We start from the raw sequence: 19,404 nt of genomic DNA, 5'->3' as shown, positions 1-19,404 counted from the left end.
CTATTTCTGGGTGGGTAGATGGCATGCTATTTCCCTTCATCACTCCAAAGGGTGATGTCGATCATTACAAGGCATCTGTGAGCTGCGCTTTCCTCCGAAGGCACTATGATGCTACTCTGCAATGCTGCATCAGCAGCAGTTTGAAAAGAGGTGGAGACTGACTTTACATGTATCGGAGGAGGCATGTGCTAGTCTTGTGTTGTGTTGTGACATCACCAACACCAGTGATGTGGGATATATAGCTAAGTAGCAGCTGAATGAGTGTGACAATTGACCTAGCTAAGTTGGGAGAAAATGTAAAACAATTAGAAACAAATAAAACAAACTCTAACTGAATGCATGCAGATCTTCACAAGAACATTCCAAAATCTAGTGTAATACTTTCCCTGTGAAGGAAAAACGAAAGTTACTCAAACAAAGTTTAGATAAACTCCTTTTTAATGCAACAAAACAATAAATGGGCATATACTGTAGTATACCAACAAACAATTCATAAATCTGTGATGATTCTGTTTTTTTTAGATAAATGCCACATTTGCTGGTAGACATGGATTTAGCATTTAATGTGAGTTAATTGGTTAATGCATTCACATGCACACAACATCAAAAAAATCCAAATCTATACTTTTTAATCAAAACTGTACAAAACTGTAAATTGGTGTTCACCTCCAAGCATGTTTATCTGTCTTGTGGTTCTGCATTAGCAACAGTTCTAATAGAAATGTGTGACTTCTTGTCTTGTAGCTATGGGGAAACACACGCTAGCTTTCACCCTGCCAGCACTGGTAGCATCACATGATAGGAGAAGGGCAATGATTGGACATGAATTATTGTGGATCAAATTTAGCAAAAAATAATAATAAACAAAACTCTGACATAAATTAGCATACATGGTACACACCTACATACATGGTTCAACCATTGGCTCATAAAGGTGCTACACACATACAGTTACAGATAAGCCAACAGAGGTAACACTTTATTTTAAGGAACACAAATTAGGCGCTTATTCATGTCTTATTATTTGCTTAATAAAGCCTTAATTAGACATTTGTAAACTTTTTATTCACTACTTGTTAGGCTTTATTCTGTGCAAGTGTTAGTGGTGCTTAATTAGGGGTATGTTATGTGGGAATGATTAATAATGGCTGTATTAGTTCTTATAGTGCACAATATACAGTTATGTTAGCACCCTGTTAAGCAGATTATTAAGCATTAACTATTAGCTAATTCTACATGTTATTAGTGTATAATTGGCAGCAGTTTGATCTATGTGAGTTTCTATGGTAAGGTTCTGGCTGTGCTGGAGTTTATTGAGTTATTAAGTGGTTATTAAGTCACTAATAGACCAAGATGTGAACCATATTCTAAAGTGAGGTTCTGTTCATCACTAAATAGACTAACACTAACAATAACTGAATAAATATTTAATCAATCAAAGACTATGTATTAGACCCTGTAATTGCCTAATAAGAAGTGAATAAATCATTTACAAATGTCTTATTAAGGATTTATTAAGTAAATAATAAGAAATTAATAAGCACCTAATTTGTGTTCCTTAAAATAAAATGTTACCCCAACAGCCATCCCACACTATTGCTCAGTAACGGAGGTGTGCACTGGTAATATTCTCAGCGCTTCAGCAGGACAGGCATTATACAGGTATGGATAGACTGGCTCAGTGAAAGTGTGTGTAAAGGTGTGCACATGCGTGTTATCATCAGGATCAAAGAACGACACGTGTCCTCTGTCCCAGTCCAGCTGCACCCTGATCTTCCGCAGCTTCTGCTTCAGTCTGAAAGGCGTGAGCATCTCTGACAGGCCCTTTCCGTACTCACCCTTATAGTAACCCACATGCCACAGCCCGTGCTCGGACAGGTTCTCTCTGTTCTTAAACGCAGACTCTGAGATCACTCCCACAGCCCAGACTGAGCTCTCTCCAACCTCCACATCCCAGCAGTGTGTTCCTGAGTCGAAGGCCTCGGAGCCCAGCACACTAACGTAGTCATCAAATCTCTCCAGATTAACTGGAAGCTCTGTGTCACGATTACACAGAGTCATTGCAGTCAGATCGTCAGATAATTGTAGACAGGGGTGAGCGGTGTTGGGGTTGAGGATGACAGGAGCTTCAGTCAAAGAAAAATGGAGAGAAAATTAAAAAACATGAATAAACAGAACGTTATTATATACATACAGCTCTGGGAAAAAAATAAGAGACCACTTAGAAATCATGAATTCTTTGATTTTATCAAATAAAAAAATATATATATAATCAAGATAAAGATTGATAATCATAAACAATCAAAAAAAGCTTAATTTTTGCACCATAAGTAAAGGCATAAAGTTATCCAAAAGCAGTGTGTAAGACTGGTGGAGGAGAGCATGCTAAGATGCATGAAAACTGTAATTAAAAACCAGAATTATTCCAGCAAATATTGATTTCTGAACTCTTAAAACTTGTGAACTTATTAACTTATTTTCTTTGCATTATTTCATCCATTTCTCATGTTTTATTTATTCTGCAAATAAATGATCTAAATGACAATATTTTTATTTGTAATTTAGGAGAAATGTTGTCTGAATTTTGTCTTTATAAATAAAACAATGGTAATTTTACTTAAATATATACCTATAAATAGCAAGATCAGAGAAAATGATTCAGAAACTGAATTGTTTTTTTTTTCCAGAGCTGTATATTGTAATAGTGCATTTATATATATTTTTGCTTTTAGTGGTGTAAGAAGTTGTATGCACCACTGATATGGCAGGGGTTCTCATTAGCATGTGAGCATCCCTGTCTAATTTGTTTTATAAATCTAGAAAATATATATTTTTTTGGTATTGTTGTATATGGTGTAGGTTAAATAGGTATGGGAATTCATTTGTACCTGCATCTATGACATTTTTTAATTTCTAATTGATAAGTACGATCATTTATTTATTTATTTATTTATTTATTTATTTTAAGTGTTTTCTGAGTATTGTATTGATGTGTTTCTGTTGTTTTATAATTTTACCTATTTTTGTTCCTGATCAAAATGAAATAAATATTCTCTTTTATGCCTGAATAAAATTATTATGACCCCTAAGTATGATGGTCCACAAGTAAGATGTCCCTTATGTCACCCAAATGTTCCAAACGGCACTGGTGACACTACTACAACTACTACTAATAATTATAATAATAATATAATAAAAATAAATTAATATAGCCCTAATTATAATTATTATTTGAATTATGTATGCATAATGCCCCAAAATATATATATATATATTTTTACATTGATTCAAGTCCCATGACTTTTGCCAATCCCACAGAAGCTAAAAAAAATGCTGAACTACCCTGCAGGAAATGCATGTAGGGATTGTTGCATTGAATGTGGATGCAAGTTTCTTGTCTGTTCACACTGATAATTCTAACCAGATGTGACAGTATTTTCTGATCATTTATATTGCGTAGCCATAGGCACGCTGGCCAGTGTACAACCTCACTTACAGGATAGCACCTCACAACAACTTATACAGGTGTGTGTGCTCCCAAGCTGCCACCCAATCAGGTAACACTTTGTGATGAATTTACATATTGTTATCTTATGACTTTTGGCATACCAGTGTGTATATATATATAGAATGTGGCAGTTGTTCTTTTTATACATATATTATACAATTTTTTACACTGCAAATGGGATTTGGACTCACTATATTGAATGATGCTCTGCATCTTCTTCCACACTCTGAACTTCAGGTTGCCCAGATGCTTTGCTACATCGATCAGCGCTCCACAGAGAATCGGTGGATCCTTCACATTACACTCGGTTCTGCAAGAACATTTATAAATCACTGTTACTGTAGCTTTAAGCAGAAGACAGACAGAAATACTATACTGTAAATAAGGTGAATCACTTACATTTTCACAGTGGCTTTGTAGTTCTGAAACAACAACACATAACAATTTCAGATTTGTGTTTATAATATAATGAATTTATAATGAGAATTTGTTAGATATCCTGTGTATGTTAGTCACCTGCAAAAATGAGATATGGCTGGCTTGTATTCCTTCCTCCAGGCCTGTGACCTTGTCTGAAAGGGTTAAAATGTCTCTGTTAATTTGTCTAATGTTCTTCTTCACTGCTTGACTCTTCTGCTCCTCTTCCTCCCTCAGTGCTGCCCTTGTGACTGCCTCTTCCTCCCAAAGGAACTGGTGAAGCTTCTCAAACTCCTTCGTAATCAGAGCCTCGGTTTGTTGGGTCTGTCTCTGTGTTAAGTGATATTAGCAAATGTGGTTATGCAGAGGTCTAAGGCACAGTTATATAACATCATCAATCACATTTATTCTGAACTGAACTGATATCATCCCAGAACTAGATGTTACCTTAATATGCTGCTCTGTTTGGACACAGGTGCGTTTGATATTTCTAAATTGATCCAGTTTCTCCTTCAGCGGCTGCAGTTTTCTTTCCAGGTCCAACTGACAATTAGAGGAAAAAACAAGCATATCTGCATACTGTATCTCAGAACATGGTTAAGCAAGCTTCTTTCTGTAAATATAACAAATATCCAAGTTTTGCAAAGCTAGAGCCATCCATGCTACACCATCCCTGAAGCAGAGATGGCTAAAAAGCAAGGGTTTAATAGTGGCAGTTTTTTACCAGACATGGGTATTGAACCCACAACCTCATGTTCAATAATCCAGCATTTTAATCATCATTCCAGCATGAATGTAGTAGAGGGAGCTAAAGGACAGGCTCAACAGTGCCAGTGTTTAGCAGACATGGATATAAATCCCACAATACTTGCGATCAATAACCCAGCACTCTAATCCCCAATCAGGCCAAACACGCAGTAGAAAGTTAGCAGATATAGATGTAGACCCCAAAACCCTGTGACCAACAGCCCAGCTCTTTATCCACTGGGCCTGTACCCATTGAGTAGAGATTTTTTCTCATTTTCTCCCCAAATTACATGGCCAATTACCCAACCCCTTTTACAAGTGATGCCCCAACACACCAGGGGGGTAAAGACTAGCACATGCCTCCTCCGATACATTTGGAGGAGAGCGCAGCGACTCTGTTCCGATACATCAGCTCACGGACGCCTTGTGCTGTGCTCATCACCCTTTGGAGAGTACCAGATGGAAAGCTACATGAACCGGATTCGAATCGCAATCTCCTGATCATAGTGGCAGCTCTTAGCCTGCTGGACCTCTCAGGGCCCCTGAGTAGAGATGATTAAGGGCAAATTCTCAATAGTATCAAGTTAGAAAAAGTGGGTTTTGAACCCATGACCCTGCAACTTTTTTCCATGCACTTTGGGTCTCGACAGACATGGGTCTCGAACCCACAATCTGTACTCTGCTGTAGTAAATTGACCATACCAACCAATGGTCAACAGCCCAGCACTTTAGCTACTGGGTCTGTACCTTTGGAGTAGAGAAGGTTAAGGGCAAATGCCCAACAGGGGCACCTTAGAAGAATGGAAATTAAAGACACAACCCTGCAACCCTGCAAGTAAGGACATAATTGGACAACAATTTCCATTTTACACAAGATTTTAGATTTAGATTAATCTCACTATTTTTGTTTGAGTACCCTACATGTCACTCTCCAGTATAATTGTATTTTAGTTATACATATACAATCACTAATGGCTTATTAATTTAAAAAAAATTGCTCTGATGGAGCATTTAGGGGCTTTAAATGTTTGTTCCATTTGTTTCCCACTGTGAACAAGTCGGTCTAAATAAATTAATCCAGAAGAGAGCATTTTACACCAAACCCAACACGAAATCCAAACCTCAACCAGAATGTTATGTTACTACCTATGTTATCTACCTTTAGATCAACTGCTGCTTCATCCAGTAGTTTTAGGCAGCAGTTGGTGTGCGAGTCAGACGTCAGACACTCCTCACACACTGGCTGTTTGTCGTCCAGGCAGAAGTGCAGGAGTTTCTTCTTGTGCTGTCCACAGAGTACTTCAGCAGAGCCTCCTGAAGCCCCCTTGCATCTCTCCAGCATGATGGCCTCGCACAGGTTCTTCAGGGCCAGATTACATAGAGGATTTTCCATGGAGCAGCTGGTTCTACAGAGTGGACAGATCTGTCGTTCAGTGTGTGTCCAATACTGCTCCAGACAGGCTCTGCAGAAGCTGTGTGAACACAGGAGCAGCACCGGATCCCTGAACACATCCCGACACACAGGACAGCACAGATTCTCCTCGAAGAGAGAAGTACACAAGGCCATTGCTGAAGTTCAGTCTTCTCCTTACACAGCGCTAATCCTCTCTTTTCCTCTCTGAAGCTCAGGGCAGGTTTTTAAAGTAAAGGTACTGAAGGGGGCATGGCTTTCCATCAGTTTGCATAAAGCGGTTCTCGAGAAGCATTCTTCCCGATATGGTGAATGCCAGGAGCCTTCTCCAGAACCAGCAGATTCAGATCAGATTACAGATAAAGACTTCCTCTGCTTCCTTAACTGACTTGTGGAGAATATGCAACTGCACAGAAATGTGACGAACCAGCCCTTAATGAAATATAATTACTACATTACATCTTTAAAAAGAAACATCCGACCAGTTAAACCAGGTTTTTACAAGTCCCATGACAATGGGGTTAATTAACTGAGCTGTGCTTCCGTATTCATACAGGAACTCATTCGGAAATCTAAGGATAATGTAATAAGCAGTTCCAATGCCAAATATGGTAAATATAATATACAGTAGTAATATTATACTGTATTTGAACATGAGGAAAAAAAATCAGTTCAAGATCAAGTTTTGGATGGTCTAAGATGGTCTTTGATGCTGAAAATGGTTAAAATCAAGTTAGTTAAGCTTAATTTTAATGTACTAGTTGATATATCTGCATGACCAGCTTGACCAAGCTGATTGTCAGGCTGGTCATAGTGATTATCTAGTTCAGTCAAGCTGCTAAAGATGGTAAACCTCTTTGTTCCAGGAAGTCCAGGAACATTTAGAATGTATCTCACATAAAATTCCCAGCTAGATAAATAGTAACCTTATGGACATCTTACAAATAACATTCCCAAAATTAAAACATTGACACAAGTGATGTTGCAAAGACATTACAATGATGTTTAAATATGCTCTAAGAACATCCAGGAAGCTTGACAAATTGAAAGTTCTAAGCATGTTAAATAAACCTTTAGCAAATGTCCTACTAACCAAAAATTGCTACCTGGAAGATTGGTCATGCTGGCAAACTATACTAAAAAGTCCTATACAGATTTAGAGCAAAAATGAGCAACCACCAAGTAAATTTTCCAGTGTTAAATGAACAATATTGGTGTTTTTAAAAAGAAACATCATCTGCTTTATTTACATCTGTTTTATTTAGCCCAGCTAAAAGAAAAACACTATAAAAACATTTAGCAATGTTTTGAAAAGGTTCAGCATCTAATGTTATAGAAATAATGTTTTAGTTACGTTCTGAAAACATGTGACGTAATGGTTTGCATCACAACATTATTAGAACATTTCTCACATAACGATCCCAGCTAGATGAATACTAACATTAGGGAAACCTTAAAAAAAATAATCATTCAGAAAAAAATAAATAAATAAAACATTGACACAAGTGACGTTGCAGCGACATTACCATGATGTTTAAAATGTTACATAAAAATGCTCTATTTTTAGTATTTTTAAAAAGATCATCTAGGATGCTTGACAGATTGAAAAAAGTATATTAAATGTAATCTTTAGAAAACGTTCTACTAACCAAAAATTGCTACCTGGAAGACCTCATGACCTGGTCATGCTGTAAAACTACACTAAAAAGTCTAGCTAACATGAAAAACATGCCCTATCATGCCCTATACAGATTTAGAGCAAAAATGAGCATCACCAAGTACATTTTTAAAAAGAAACATCAGACCAGTTAGACTAGGTTTTTACAAGTTCCATGACAATGGGGTTTATTATGTGAGCTGTGCTTCCATTTTCATACAGGAACTCATTCAGAAACTTAAGGATTGTGTAATAAGCAGTTCCAATGCCAAATATGGTAAATATAATGTACAGTAGTAATATTATACTGTATTTAAACATATTTAAGAATCAAGACCAATTTTTAGCTGGTAGTCGGATTTTTGGATGGTCTAAGATGGTCTTTGATGCTGAAAATGGTTGAAACCAAGCTAGTTATGCATAGTTTTAATAAACTACTTGGTCTATCTGCACGACGAGCTTGACCAAGCAGATTGTCAGGCTGGTCATAGTGGTTGACTGGTTCAGTCAAGCTGCTAAAGATGGTAAACCTGTTAAGTCATATTCGTTGACTGCTTTATTCAGCCCAGCTAAAAGAAAACACATAAGAACATTGCTAAATTCCAGGAAGTTTAGCCTCTAATGTTATAGAAATAATGTTTTAGTTACGTTGGTACCAACTTTTTGTTGGTAGTCGGATTTTAGATGGTCTAAGCTTGTCTTTAATGTAAGATTAATACTAAAAGTGGTTTATTTAACATTATCAATGTTGATTTAACACTGGAAAATTTAGCTTTGGCTGCTAAAAAAAAAAATTCAGTAGGCTAAAATAACACATTGTCAGCTACTGTACTGTTTAAGATTATATAAAATTTGGTCTGGAAAGTAATATTAGAACAAACACAATTAATATTAATCTATAGTGATGATTTATACCTGGCTAAATTATGGAAAATTCTCAAGAACTTTAAATGTGATATTGCAGAAAAATATTTAAATATTTAAAACAAACATAATAACAGTTTGGCAACATGCAAATGAGCTTCATTAACTAATCAGTGCTTCCATATTCATACAGAACCTCCTACATATAACTCCCAATTTAGAATCCATCCGTAACCCAATTTTTATTATTTCATTTGCTATAAACTGTGTGTGTAAATATAGTATACAGACTGTATGCCAGACACAGAACACATCATCTGGAGTGATACCCTGCTAAATCCAGCTTAAGACCAGCTTGGTTTTATTGGTTGACAGTTTTATTAAGGCTGGTCAATAAACTCACCAAAATTAATATAAAAACCTGTTTGATGCAGGTCAGGAGCAAAGCTGACCAACCAAGTTCACCAGCTTAACTAGATTTAACTGTCCTGGCTATTTTGTTCTGTTTTTTTGTTGGGTAAAAAAGAGCTAACTGCAGTAAAATAAGTCTTAAAAATAAGTTGTAGTGGTAAGTAAAAGTAGTAAAAGCAAATGTAACAAATCTGGCCAAAGTGGTTAATTAGTTTGGATGATCTGGTCATACTTGGTTGGGCTCATCATCACCAGCCATCAAACTTAAATGAAAATATATCCTATGTAGGTCAAGAGCAAAACAAGCCAACCAGTTTAACTAGTTTTACCAGCTTCCAGCTTACCAGATTCAGAAGGATAAAAATAACAGCAAATTAGATTAAAATAAGAACATCCATACATAAATCATAACACAACATAAATCATAACACAAAAGCACATGGTACACCAGTGTGAGAAATTTAATCTTCAGACTGGACAGTAATGTTAGAATAAACACAATTAACCTTCCTTCATGTTTTTAAGATTTTTTGGTAACACTTTAAAATAAGCCTCCTTTATAAATGGTTTATAAATAGTTTGTAAAAGTGTCTTAATGCTAATAATAAGGTTATAAACCATTAATAATCAGTTATAACACATAAATAGAAAGGGCAACAGTGGACTGTTGTGAACCAAATAGTGATTCCACATTCATTTATACTGTTAAACCTCACATCTTACTAGATGCTTATCTTACTTTTTCTTTTCCATCAGCTATCATTAACATTTCTGTTAAAAACTTTATTCATTTAACTAAAATAACATATTAAGTGACTAAATATATTTTATATATTTATAGATATGTTAAAAAAGTAATTGTCACTGTTGTTCTTCTATCTATGTGTTTATCAAGTGTTTAATAATGTTTTTAAAGAATTTACAACTTAATTTATACGCATTACAAACTCCTTTATAAAATATTTATAAACCCTTTATAAAGGAGCCTTATTTTTAAGTTGTACTGATTTTTTAACCATATATATATATATATATATATATATATATATATATATATATATATATATATATATATATATATATATATATATATATATATATATATATACTGATTAACAACCACTATTTAAGTGTGCTCAGTCTTATGTGTAGTAACTTCCAAAACCAGGTTTTGTTCATTATAACTATATATAGTAAGATACATCAAGTGTGCTGCTGCTGTTGGTGGTGCTGGATTTAAACAAATTGATTCAGTAACTGGATCTACAGGTTTGATGCCCTTTTGACATTTGATGCAATAATTCATGGAAGCGAGGCATCACATTTTCCAAAGAACTTAAAAACAACAATAGCATTTATCCTTATCTGTGCTGTCATGTATTACATTGTTGTTTCATGTAATATTACAGCACTATTCGGAGGAAGTCAGAGTGGGCGTTCTGACCTTTTACATGGAAACAACAAAACTTATTCCCATTTACAACAACAAGAGCTACAAAAAAGTCTCTCCACAGTTCACTGGTAGAATTCCAAGGGCCCTGACATTTAAAATAAGGCACGGAGAACTTAGAAAGTACACAGGTGGTTTATCAAAAACACTGTTTATACATACAGTAATGCTATTGCTGAAACTATCTGGTGACTGTCAAGATGAGAATGAAGATCACCATACAACAAATGGCATAAACGTGACTTATCAGCTGTAGTTTTGTTTGTGCTCATGGGTCGACTTATCGTGACTTAATTTTAAAATGGAGTTGCCCTGAGAACTACCTCAAGGTACTGTGTGTAAAAAATACTGGTGCATTTGAGAAGTTCTCAGTGCCTTGTTTTAAGTGTGAGGCCCCTCAGAATTCTACCAATGAAGTGTAGAGCTAATTTGAGCTTGTTATTGGTGTACAAATAGCAACACTATACTCATTGTAAGACTGTTGGGAGCATCAGTTAAAAGCACTGTATTTTGAAATGCTGAGGGTGAACAGAGGTGGGAATTCGACAAAAGTTTATACTCATTATCATGTTTCACTACATCCCAAGTCCCTTTCACACCAGATTTCTTGAGTTTACGTGAAAAAAAAATTAAGGCAGACATTGGTCAATTTTATGCTTTGTCTCTTTAAAAGATCACACTCCTCTGATTGGATAAAAGTTGAATCTTTTTTTCTCAGATTTTATGCAAATGGTACTGTGTTGGTTATATTATGAAAGTTATCAGAAAATTTGATTTAAAAAAAATGTAGTGTACTGTCTGCCATACAGCTCTGGAAAAAAATGAGACCAATTAAATCAATTTGATTTTACCAAATTGAAAACCTCTGGAATATAATTAATAGGAAGATGGATGATCACAAGCCATCAAACCAAACTGAACTGCTTGAATTCTTGCACCAGGAGTGGCATAAAGTTATCCAAAAGCAGTGTGTAAGACTGGTGGAGGAGAACATGCCACGATGCATGAAATCTGTGATTTAAAACCAGGGTTATTTCACCAAATATAGATTTCTGAACTAAAAATGTCAAAATCATATAAACTGATTCAGGAACTGAAGTGGTCTCTTAATTTTTTCCAGGGCTGTATATAATAATAATAAAAAAAACTTTGGATCAATGACAAGTTCTTGTCAATACTCAGCCCTATTCATAACCATTTACCCCTAATTTGTTTCAGATATATTTAGGCTAGAGATATTGTGCGAATCCTCAGAAATTAACAATAAACAAAAGCAGAAAAATGCCTACTCGCATCTTTCTAATCTGTCTTTGCTGTTGCGGCAATTCTCCACTCGTGCACTATAAAGTGAGCAGTTATTCTCACAAAGCAGCCAGTTGTCTACCTGCACACAAAGCCAAACTCAAGTTTATCTTTAGCTTTACACTGTACTGCTGTCCTTCAGGATTAAACAAGCCCTCAATGGCAGGATTCTCAAAAAATGGCTGGAACTACCATTTGCAAAGGTGGCGTAGACTCTCTCAGTGAAGCTGTGCGTGAAGCTGTGTAGTTGTTTGTTAGTCAAAGGGTCGATGAATAAGAGCTGTCCTCCACTCCAGTCCAGAAGCACTCTGACCCTCTGGATCCTCTGCTTCACTCTAAGGGTGACGTAGCGCTTTTCAGGCGAGTCAGCCCGGTACACTCCAGAGCAATACCAAACACGCCACACACCGCTCTCCAGGAACCTCTCTCCTCTGTGGGCAGACTCTGTACACACTCCTAAAGCCCACTCTTCACACTTTCCCACCTCTACATCCCAGTAATGACACCCTGGCCCAAAGACCTCAGAGCTCAGCAGGACCTGGTAGAAGCTGAATCTCTCTGGGTTGGCAGGACAGGCCTGTTGGACAGAATTCAGACGCATGCTGCTCAAATCATGAGACACGTAGAGACTGGAGTGTGCTGTGTTGGGGTCCATAGTCACAGGATCTACAGATATTGAGACATTGAAACACATGTAAGTGTGAGACATGTTTTATTAAGTAGTATTTAAAAAAATATCTGTGAGCAGGTCAGTTGACTATATGAGGTCAAAGGGCCAATTCTTGAGTACGGATGTACAGTACATGCATGTGTATGAATTTGTGTGTGTGTGTTCAACCAAGGAATTTTACTACATTAAGCATCTTGTGACATTGACTATGTCACAAAAAAAAATCAGTCAGTATTTATTTTATTTTTCTCTATTTTTTATATATTCTGTACGTAGCTTTAAGAGCCTGTACCATCAATGACAGTGTTCCTGGTTCAATACCCAGGTTATACAAGCTCTGTGCACATGTGTCAGTATTTTCCTGGATACAAATAAAACAGTTCATGTCCTCCATACCATTAGTTTTATTATGTTTAGTTCCGTCTAGTTTTTACGTCTATTTTTTTCAAACATGCAGAATTTGAGTTGATTCCTGTTACTGATCTGGAATTATTAAGTGGAGTAGAGAGTGAACAAGCAGCTTCTCCAAGTGTCCTGTAGGAGATTTCAAAGCCCTCAATTTTTTTTTAGAATGTAAAGAACTTATTTTACTGCAGAATAAAGGGGTTTTGTATCACCTACACCTGTAGCCTGTTCATAGGACAAGGCATTTTAAAGGGTTCATCTGCTGGTTTAGCATGTCTTGAGTTCTACTGTAGAACCTATGAAATTATGTTAATAATTCAAACCTTAATATATTTGTGCATAGAGCAATTTTTTTCAGGTACCACCTTTGGATACTTCACAAACCAGCATAAGTACATTCACTACAGTTTGTGAATCACTGATCTGTGCTAATTGGGCACACCCTTGTGGCCAGGTACTAGTAGGCTTGATTGATAATCATTTATGTATTCTGACAAAAAAAAAAACAAAATTGGGGAATTTGAATAAAACAATGACAGGGTCAACAATTTAGTTGTTGCCATATAAGTGATATTAAAAGAACAGTGCAGTATGGCTTTGTGTCTTTAAATAAATTAAGTGTGCAAATTGTGCTTAGTACAGGTATCTACACCAGCACAAAGTCAAACACTCTCAATACACTTACTGTATTTAACCATATCCTTCATCTTCTCCCACACTCTGAACTTCAGGTTGCCCAGGTGCTTTGCCACATCAATCAGAGCTCCAGAGAGGGTCTCAGGATCCTTCAGGTTACACTGCGTTCTGGAAAAAAAAAAAAACATTTAGGAATGCTGCTATCGATTTGGGTGCATCAAACCAGAAGAAAATTAAAATAGAAAGGGAGCAGCTGCTTACCTTTTCAGAGTGGCTTTGTACCTCTGAGAAAATACAGGAATACACAATTACATATTACTCATAATATGCATTAAATACTTTTAATATTCCAAGCATGCAGTATTATGTCATCATATGTCTTCAAAAATGACCTGTCACTATGATTTTCCCTTAATTAGAGGAAGTGAAACATCATCGTTGTTCATATTTCAGAGATATCAATGACAGTTTGTCCAGCTGTGTTATCTTAATTAAGTTGGAACTGCCTTTACTGTCCAGAGAAGGTTTCTCCTAGATCTTGGAGCATTGCTGTGAGGATCTGATTGCAATCAGTGACGAGAGCATTAGCAAAGCCAGGATGTTGAATTACCACAACATCCCACCTCATCACCCACAACTCCCCACTCAACACATCCCAAAAGTACTGGATGGAGCATCATCATTCCAGAGAACAGTGCTACACTGCTCCACAGCTCCATGCTTGGGGGCTTTTTTCCCCTTTTTACAGCCCATGCCTGGTATTGTATTGTGGCAACAGGTTAGGTTTGTGCAATATTTTACACAATAATATCGCCAAAATGATATTGCAATATTCATAAAAGTCTATTTTGTATTGTATTGTTTGTTTGCAGTTTGCATGCACTAAACATGCTGCACTTTAGTTTTGTGATAGAATTTTGTTGTTACTTTATTTTTGTTATTTATCATTTTATTTTGTTACACTATGTTTATATTATACAAAATCAAGGTCTTGGTAAGTTACAAAAATGGAAAAACATTTATATGTTTATGTTTTGTTTCTACTTAATATATGATGCTTTTATATTTATACAAAATGAAACTTTATATTTCTTTTTTTGTGCAGTATTCTATTATTTACATGAATTAAAAGAAATATTTTTTGGTTATATCCTCAATAAAATAATTATCACAAAAATACCCTGACATATCGTAAATATATTATTATTTTTGAGATAACAATATTCTTAGGGATAATACAAAAACAAATACATTTTTAAAGTAATGTCAAGAATAATACACTGCATACATACACATATATTATTTTATCCTCTACGACAGGTTTATGTTTATCTACCCCAGAGCATCATATTTTATTGTCATTACTTTGCATGTACATCTGTGTCAGCATTGAGTTCAATGTTATGTAGCTGATTAAATGCATTCATTAGAAAGGCTGTTCATATAATGTACTTTGAGTCATTTTTGACTCTTAGGATACAGAATATTAAGATTCAGTAGGTTTTACCTGTAGGAATGAGATGTGGTCTGCTTGGATCTGCTCAGTAACAGATCTAATGGTTGCTGTAAGGCACAGTATCTCTCTGTTCATCTCCTCAATCTTTTTCTTTAACATCTGGCCTTTCTGCTCATTTTCTGCCCTCAGCACTGCTATCCTGGCTGCTTCTTCTTGTTGTAGAAACTGATGAAGCTTTGAAAAGTCCTCCTTAATCTGCTTCTCCGTCTTCTCTGCCTGAAACTTGTTACACATTAGGAGATATGAAGGGTTTAGTTGCAGAACTCTTTAATGGTAATGATTATTACTGTGACCGGCGACGTTTGGCTAAAAGTATCCATGTGATCATGGACACTGTGAACTCTGACTGAAATCACTGGAGCTGGAGGTACTTTACCTTTGTGTGTTCTGCTGTTTCAGTGCATTTTTGCAGAAAATCTTCAAATACTTTTAACTTCTCCAGTAGAGGCTTCAGTTTACGCCTGAGCTCCTCCTTTAAATACAAAGGAATTTCATGAGATGATAGACTGATATGTCACATGCAAGTGCGCCTGACTGAGGGTGTCGACAATAAACACAGATTAAATGAATAACTTTAATTATATCATGAGAACAACTCTTGCAGATCTGGTAGATGGTAACTGAAGATTTAGCTGTGGAGAACTAGACCATAGCACATTTGACAACAAGATCATGGCATTTCTGCAACAGCAAAGTTTTGTGGGTATAATATATACATTTTATTCGAGACCCTGACACTGGCCAACAAAGCCAAAATTGGACTAGTCCCTCCATTCCTGAATACCAATGATCAAGAATGGCTTTATAATCTAAAAAAGACTAGCATTACATTGTTATCTTACCTTACACCCCGTGAACAGCCTATATTCATGCCTTTCACCTGATGCTTACAAATATATCTAATATACCTACAAAAAGAGGCGTCTGGAAGTAAGGTAAGTTCAGGTGAATTTCTGGCATATTGCTATCTTGGCAATGCAAAACACAAGTGCACCATTGACTGAAAAAAACATAGACAACAGTCTACCATCATACATTCATTATGCACAAACACAAGGACAAGCAGGAGTGCACAAACCCAACTTATATAACAAAAAAAAAAAACAGAATTCAAAGTTAAATAGCATTGCTGTTCCTGGAAATGACCTGCATGTGCACCTTCACAGCGTGAACGAGCAGCTCAGTTTCATCTGCTGAGAATCGCAGAAGAGCTGCTCCAATAAAATACTGAACCACTAGAGTCACTGCGCAGCTGGCTCCTAAAAGGAATTGCCAGTGACACACTGATTTTTTTGACTGGTTTATTTCATGTTACGCCCAAAACATACCCATGATTATATAATAGAATTAGTATATGCCTTTGTGCTTTTCCTCACTGTGCAGTTGTGTTTAAACAGAGGAAATCTCTACATTTAAAAAAAAAAAAAATAAATCAATGTTTTCTGGGGGGGGGAGTTAAAAATGTAACACACAGGAAGTGATGCAAGACAGTACATGCACCTAAACAATTTTCTTAAATAATATGCTCTTCCGTGTTGCACTGTTTAATAACATCACTCTGAACAGATTTCACTTATTCAAGCAACACGAAATTGTAGTTAAAAGCTCAGTTTTAAGACTCTACTTACTAAAAAAAGAAGGCCTGGTTCCCGGACAGAACATGCACAGGCTCGGGTGGAATTTTTGGACCTGATCTAAGCTCTGCCTGCAGCCCAGTGGACCTTGTCTGGACTAATTTGATTATTATTTTGAGCACATTTTGAACAAACCTTTATGGAACCCTTGCAAGAAACACTTTCCAGCCTGTTTCTTTTGTTAAATAAGCACACAATATAGTCAGCACCACTTAGTGCACAGGGGTTACTCAGAGAAACCGCTTTAGAAATGACTTTTGACCCTGTACTTAAAACATCACAACCCTAATTTGGTTTAGTTTAATACTTTGTAATGTGTCCCCATCAGTAAATCCAACAGTTTAAAAGAAATTCTCTGTGCTAAAGGAGTCTGACGGAGTTCATAGAGGTGAATTCTGTTTCAGTGTGGGCCAAACTCTGCAGTAGCCTTACCTTGAGATCAACTGCTGCTTCATCAGCTGTGCGACAGCTGTGAGTCTGATGCTTGTTAGAGTCCCGGCACACCACACAAATCGGCTGTTGGTCAACCAGGCAGAAGAGCTTCAGCAGCTCGTTGTGGAGGTTACAGCGGATCTCAGGACCCTGTGAAGATCTCTGGCTTCGCTCTTTCAGGAAAGCTTCACAGAGGTTCTTCAGAGCAAGATTGCAAGGAGGATCTGCAATCAGTGAGATTTTTCTACAAATGGGACACTCTCGAAAGCCTTTCTCCTCCCAGGAATGAGTCAGACATGCTTTACAAATGGTGTGAGAGCACAGCAGAACTACAGGCTCAGTGAAGATCTCATAGCATACAGGACAAGCAAAGTCTTCATCAGAGAACGATTTGCCTGCCATGATCTCTGCTCCAGCTTGAACGGCAGCTTCTGCTTCCTCAGAAACGAAACTTACTAATAACAAGGAAGTTCAGATTGTTTGTTCTCCTGTTGCGCAACGTCTCTCCTTCAAAACTGTGAAGAATGCAGAGAAGAATGGTAAGAGCATGGTTATCCACTAGAGGGCACAACAGCTCTGTATTAGCGCATAGAGTGTCTTCAGGAAAACACTGGGTCACATTTTTTTCCAGTGCACACAATATACCCCGAACAACCAGAACATTTAAACCACCAGTAATCACTAGTGATGAGTGTCTGTGTTGGTATTGATTATAGAATTAATACTAATACAATGCCATGCAACACAGGGTGAGATCTACATATTAAGCTGCAAGTGAATAATCACTTCTTTTTGTATTGGATGAAGCATCCTTATACCAAAGAACACTGTTCCTGGGGTTCCCCATGGCTCGGTAATGGGACCCCTTTTCTTGTCTCTTCTTTCATATACACCACATCTCTAGGTCAGGTTATTTGCTCACATGGAATCTCCTACCATTGCTTTGCCGATGACACCCAGTCAGCTCTATCTGACATACTCGCCTGATAACCCTTTGATCTCTGCACGGATATTACAGTGTCTCTAAGACATACAGCTGCAAGAAAAAGTATGTGAATCCTTTGGGATTACTTAGTTTTCTGCATAAATTGGTCATTACATTTGTTCTGATCTTCATCTAGGTCACAACAATAGACAAACACAGTCTGCTTCAACTAATACCACACAAAAAAATGATATGTTTGCATGGTTTTATTGAACACAACATGTTAACATTCATAGTGCAGGGGGGAAAAGTATGTGAAGCCCTTGGATTATGGCTAATTGAAGCCAGGATGTGATGAGATTTGATGAGTTGGTTAAAGCTGCCCTGCCCTATAAGAAACACAGAATCGTTTTGAGTTTGCTGTTCTTAAGAAGCATTGCATGCCAACCAGTTATTAAATCTAAAAGCTCACATACTTTTTCCACCCTGCCCTGTTAATGTTAACCTGTTGTGTTTAATAAAACCATGCAAACATATATATTGTTTTGTGTGGTATTAGTTTAAGCAGACTGTGTTTGTCTATTGTTGTGACGTAGAAGAAGATCAGAACACATTTAATGACCAATTTATGCAGAAACCCAAGTAATCCCAAAGGGTTCAAATACTTTTTCTTGCAACTGTATTCGCATGGATGAAGGAGCATCAACTCCTCCAGCTACACCTTTCCAAGACTGAACTTCTGGTTATACCTGCACAGACAAACCAAGTTTCCTTGAAGCTGCGGGAGTCTCACGCATTTCTGTAGTGGCTCCCTGATGCCCGCGAGTCACATATAATCTCCCGGAACTCAGAACGAGCGCCCCAAACGCGCACACAGGCGACAGACTTTTTTTCTCTAATCGCGTGTGGGAAGGAGAGAGAGAAAACAGAGAGGGATGTGATTGGCCTGTTCTCTGCAAAGAGTCTGTGAGACAGCCAATCAGTTTTTAGTGTGGGCGGGCAGTGTTTTCCCCCCTCCCGGACGGGATTTGTTCAGTGAGTGAGAGAAAGCAGATCATGGCGGAGGCAATATTAATAATTATTGTAATATGATATGAAATGTTTTTGATGTTGTGCAATTGTGTTGTGCAAACCTGGTTGTTATGGTTGACGACCAACTGTCCTTTACAAACCATGTGGCCTCAGTTGCTCGATCCTGACGCTTTGCACTGTATAACAATAGAAAAAATGACCATTTCTAACGCAACAGGCCACCCAGCTCTTGGCACAAGCAGTGGTAATCTCAAGCCTCGACTACTGCAATGCTATACCAACAGGCCTCGTGGCCTGTGTTGAAAAAACACCTCGGCTGATCCAGAATGCAGCAGCACGCCTGGTCATCAACCAGACAAAGCAGGCACAGGTCATCCCACTCTACTG

The 19,404-nt window shown here is 37.1% G+C and overlaps 2 protein-coding genes across 2 annotated transcripts; both read right to left on the bottom strand.

Moving 5' to 3' along the window:
• Positions 1–420: 420 nt before the first annotated feature.
• Positions 421–6,857, bottom strand: LOC103043520 (E3 ubiquitin-protein ligase TRIM35-like). The gene is made up of 6 exons (XM_022679407.2): positions 5,832–6,857; positions 4,373–4,468; positions 4,025–4,255; positions 3,908–3,930; positions 3,700–3,818; positions 421–2,126 (listed from the first exon to the last, which is right to left on the bottom strand). The coding sequence occupies exons 1-6, from the start codon at positions 6,237–6,239 to the stop codon at positions 1,594–1,596; spliced, it is 1,410 nt and encodes a 469-aa protein (XP_022535128.1). The 5' UTR covers positions 6,240–6,857; the 3' UTR covers positions 421–1,593.
• Positions 6,858–7,324: 467 nt separating this feature from the next.
• LOC111194761 (E3 ubiquitin-protein ligase TRIM35) lies at positions 7,325–18,100 on the bottom strand. Its single transcript, XM_022679569.2, has 6 exons — positions 17,061–18,100; positions 15,371–15,466; positions 14,986–15,216; positions 13,740–13,762; positions 13,528–13,646; positions 7,325–12,433 (listed from the first exon to the last, which is right to left on the bottom strand). The coding sequence occupies exons 1-6, from the start codon at positions 17,460–17,462 to the stop codon at positions 11,886–11,888; spliced, it is 1,419 nt and encodes a 472-aa protein (XP_022535290.2). The 5' UTR covers positions 17,463–18,100; the 3' UTR covers positions 7,325–11,885.
• Positions 18,101–19,404: the final 1,304 nt, after the last annotated feature.

The sequence above is a fragment of the Astyanax mexicanus genome, chromosome 9, assembly GCF_023375975.1.
Source record: "Astyanax mexicanus isolate ESR-SI-001 chromosome 9, AstMex3_surface, whole genome shotgun sequence".
Taxonomy (NCBI): domain Eukaryota; kingdom Metazoa; phylum Chordata; class Actinopteri; order Characiformes; family Acestrorhamphidae; genus Astyanax; species Astyanax mexicanus.
This window is presented reverse-complemented; position numbering and strand designations above follow the sequence as displayed.

Bases quoted from the DNA above. Each gene is read 5' to 3' on its own strand.
- LOC103043520 (XM_022679407.2), bottom strand. From the start codon at position 6,239: ATGGCCTTGTGTACTTCTCTCTTCGAGGAGAATCTGTGCTGTCCTGTG. The intron at 3,931-4,024 runs GTGACTAACATA...TTGTTGTTTCAG, and splicing joins GCCATATCTCATTTTTGCAG to AACTACAAAGCCACTGTGAA. The intron at 2,127-3,699 runs GTGAGTCCAAAT...CTTTGACTGAAG, and splicing joins GCAGAGCATCATTCAATATA to CTCCTGTCATCCTCAACCCC.
- LOC111194761 (XM_022679569.2), bottom strand. From the start codon at position 17,462: ATGGCAGGCAAATCGTTCTCTGATGAAGACTTTGCTTGTCCTGTATGC. The intron at 13,763-14,985 runs GTAAAACCTACT...GTATTTTCTCAG, and splicing joins ACCACATCTCATTCCTACAG to AGGTACAAAGCCACTCTGAA. The intron at 13,647-13,739 runs GTAAGCAGCTGC...TTTTTTTTCCAG, and splicing joins TACAAAGCCACTCTGAAAAG to AACGCAGTGTAACCTGAAGG.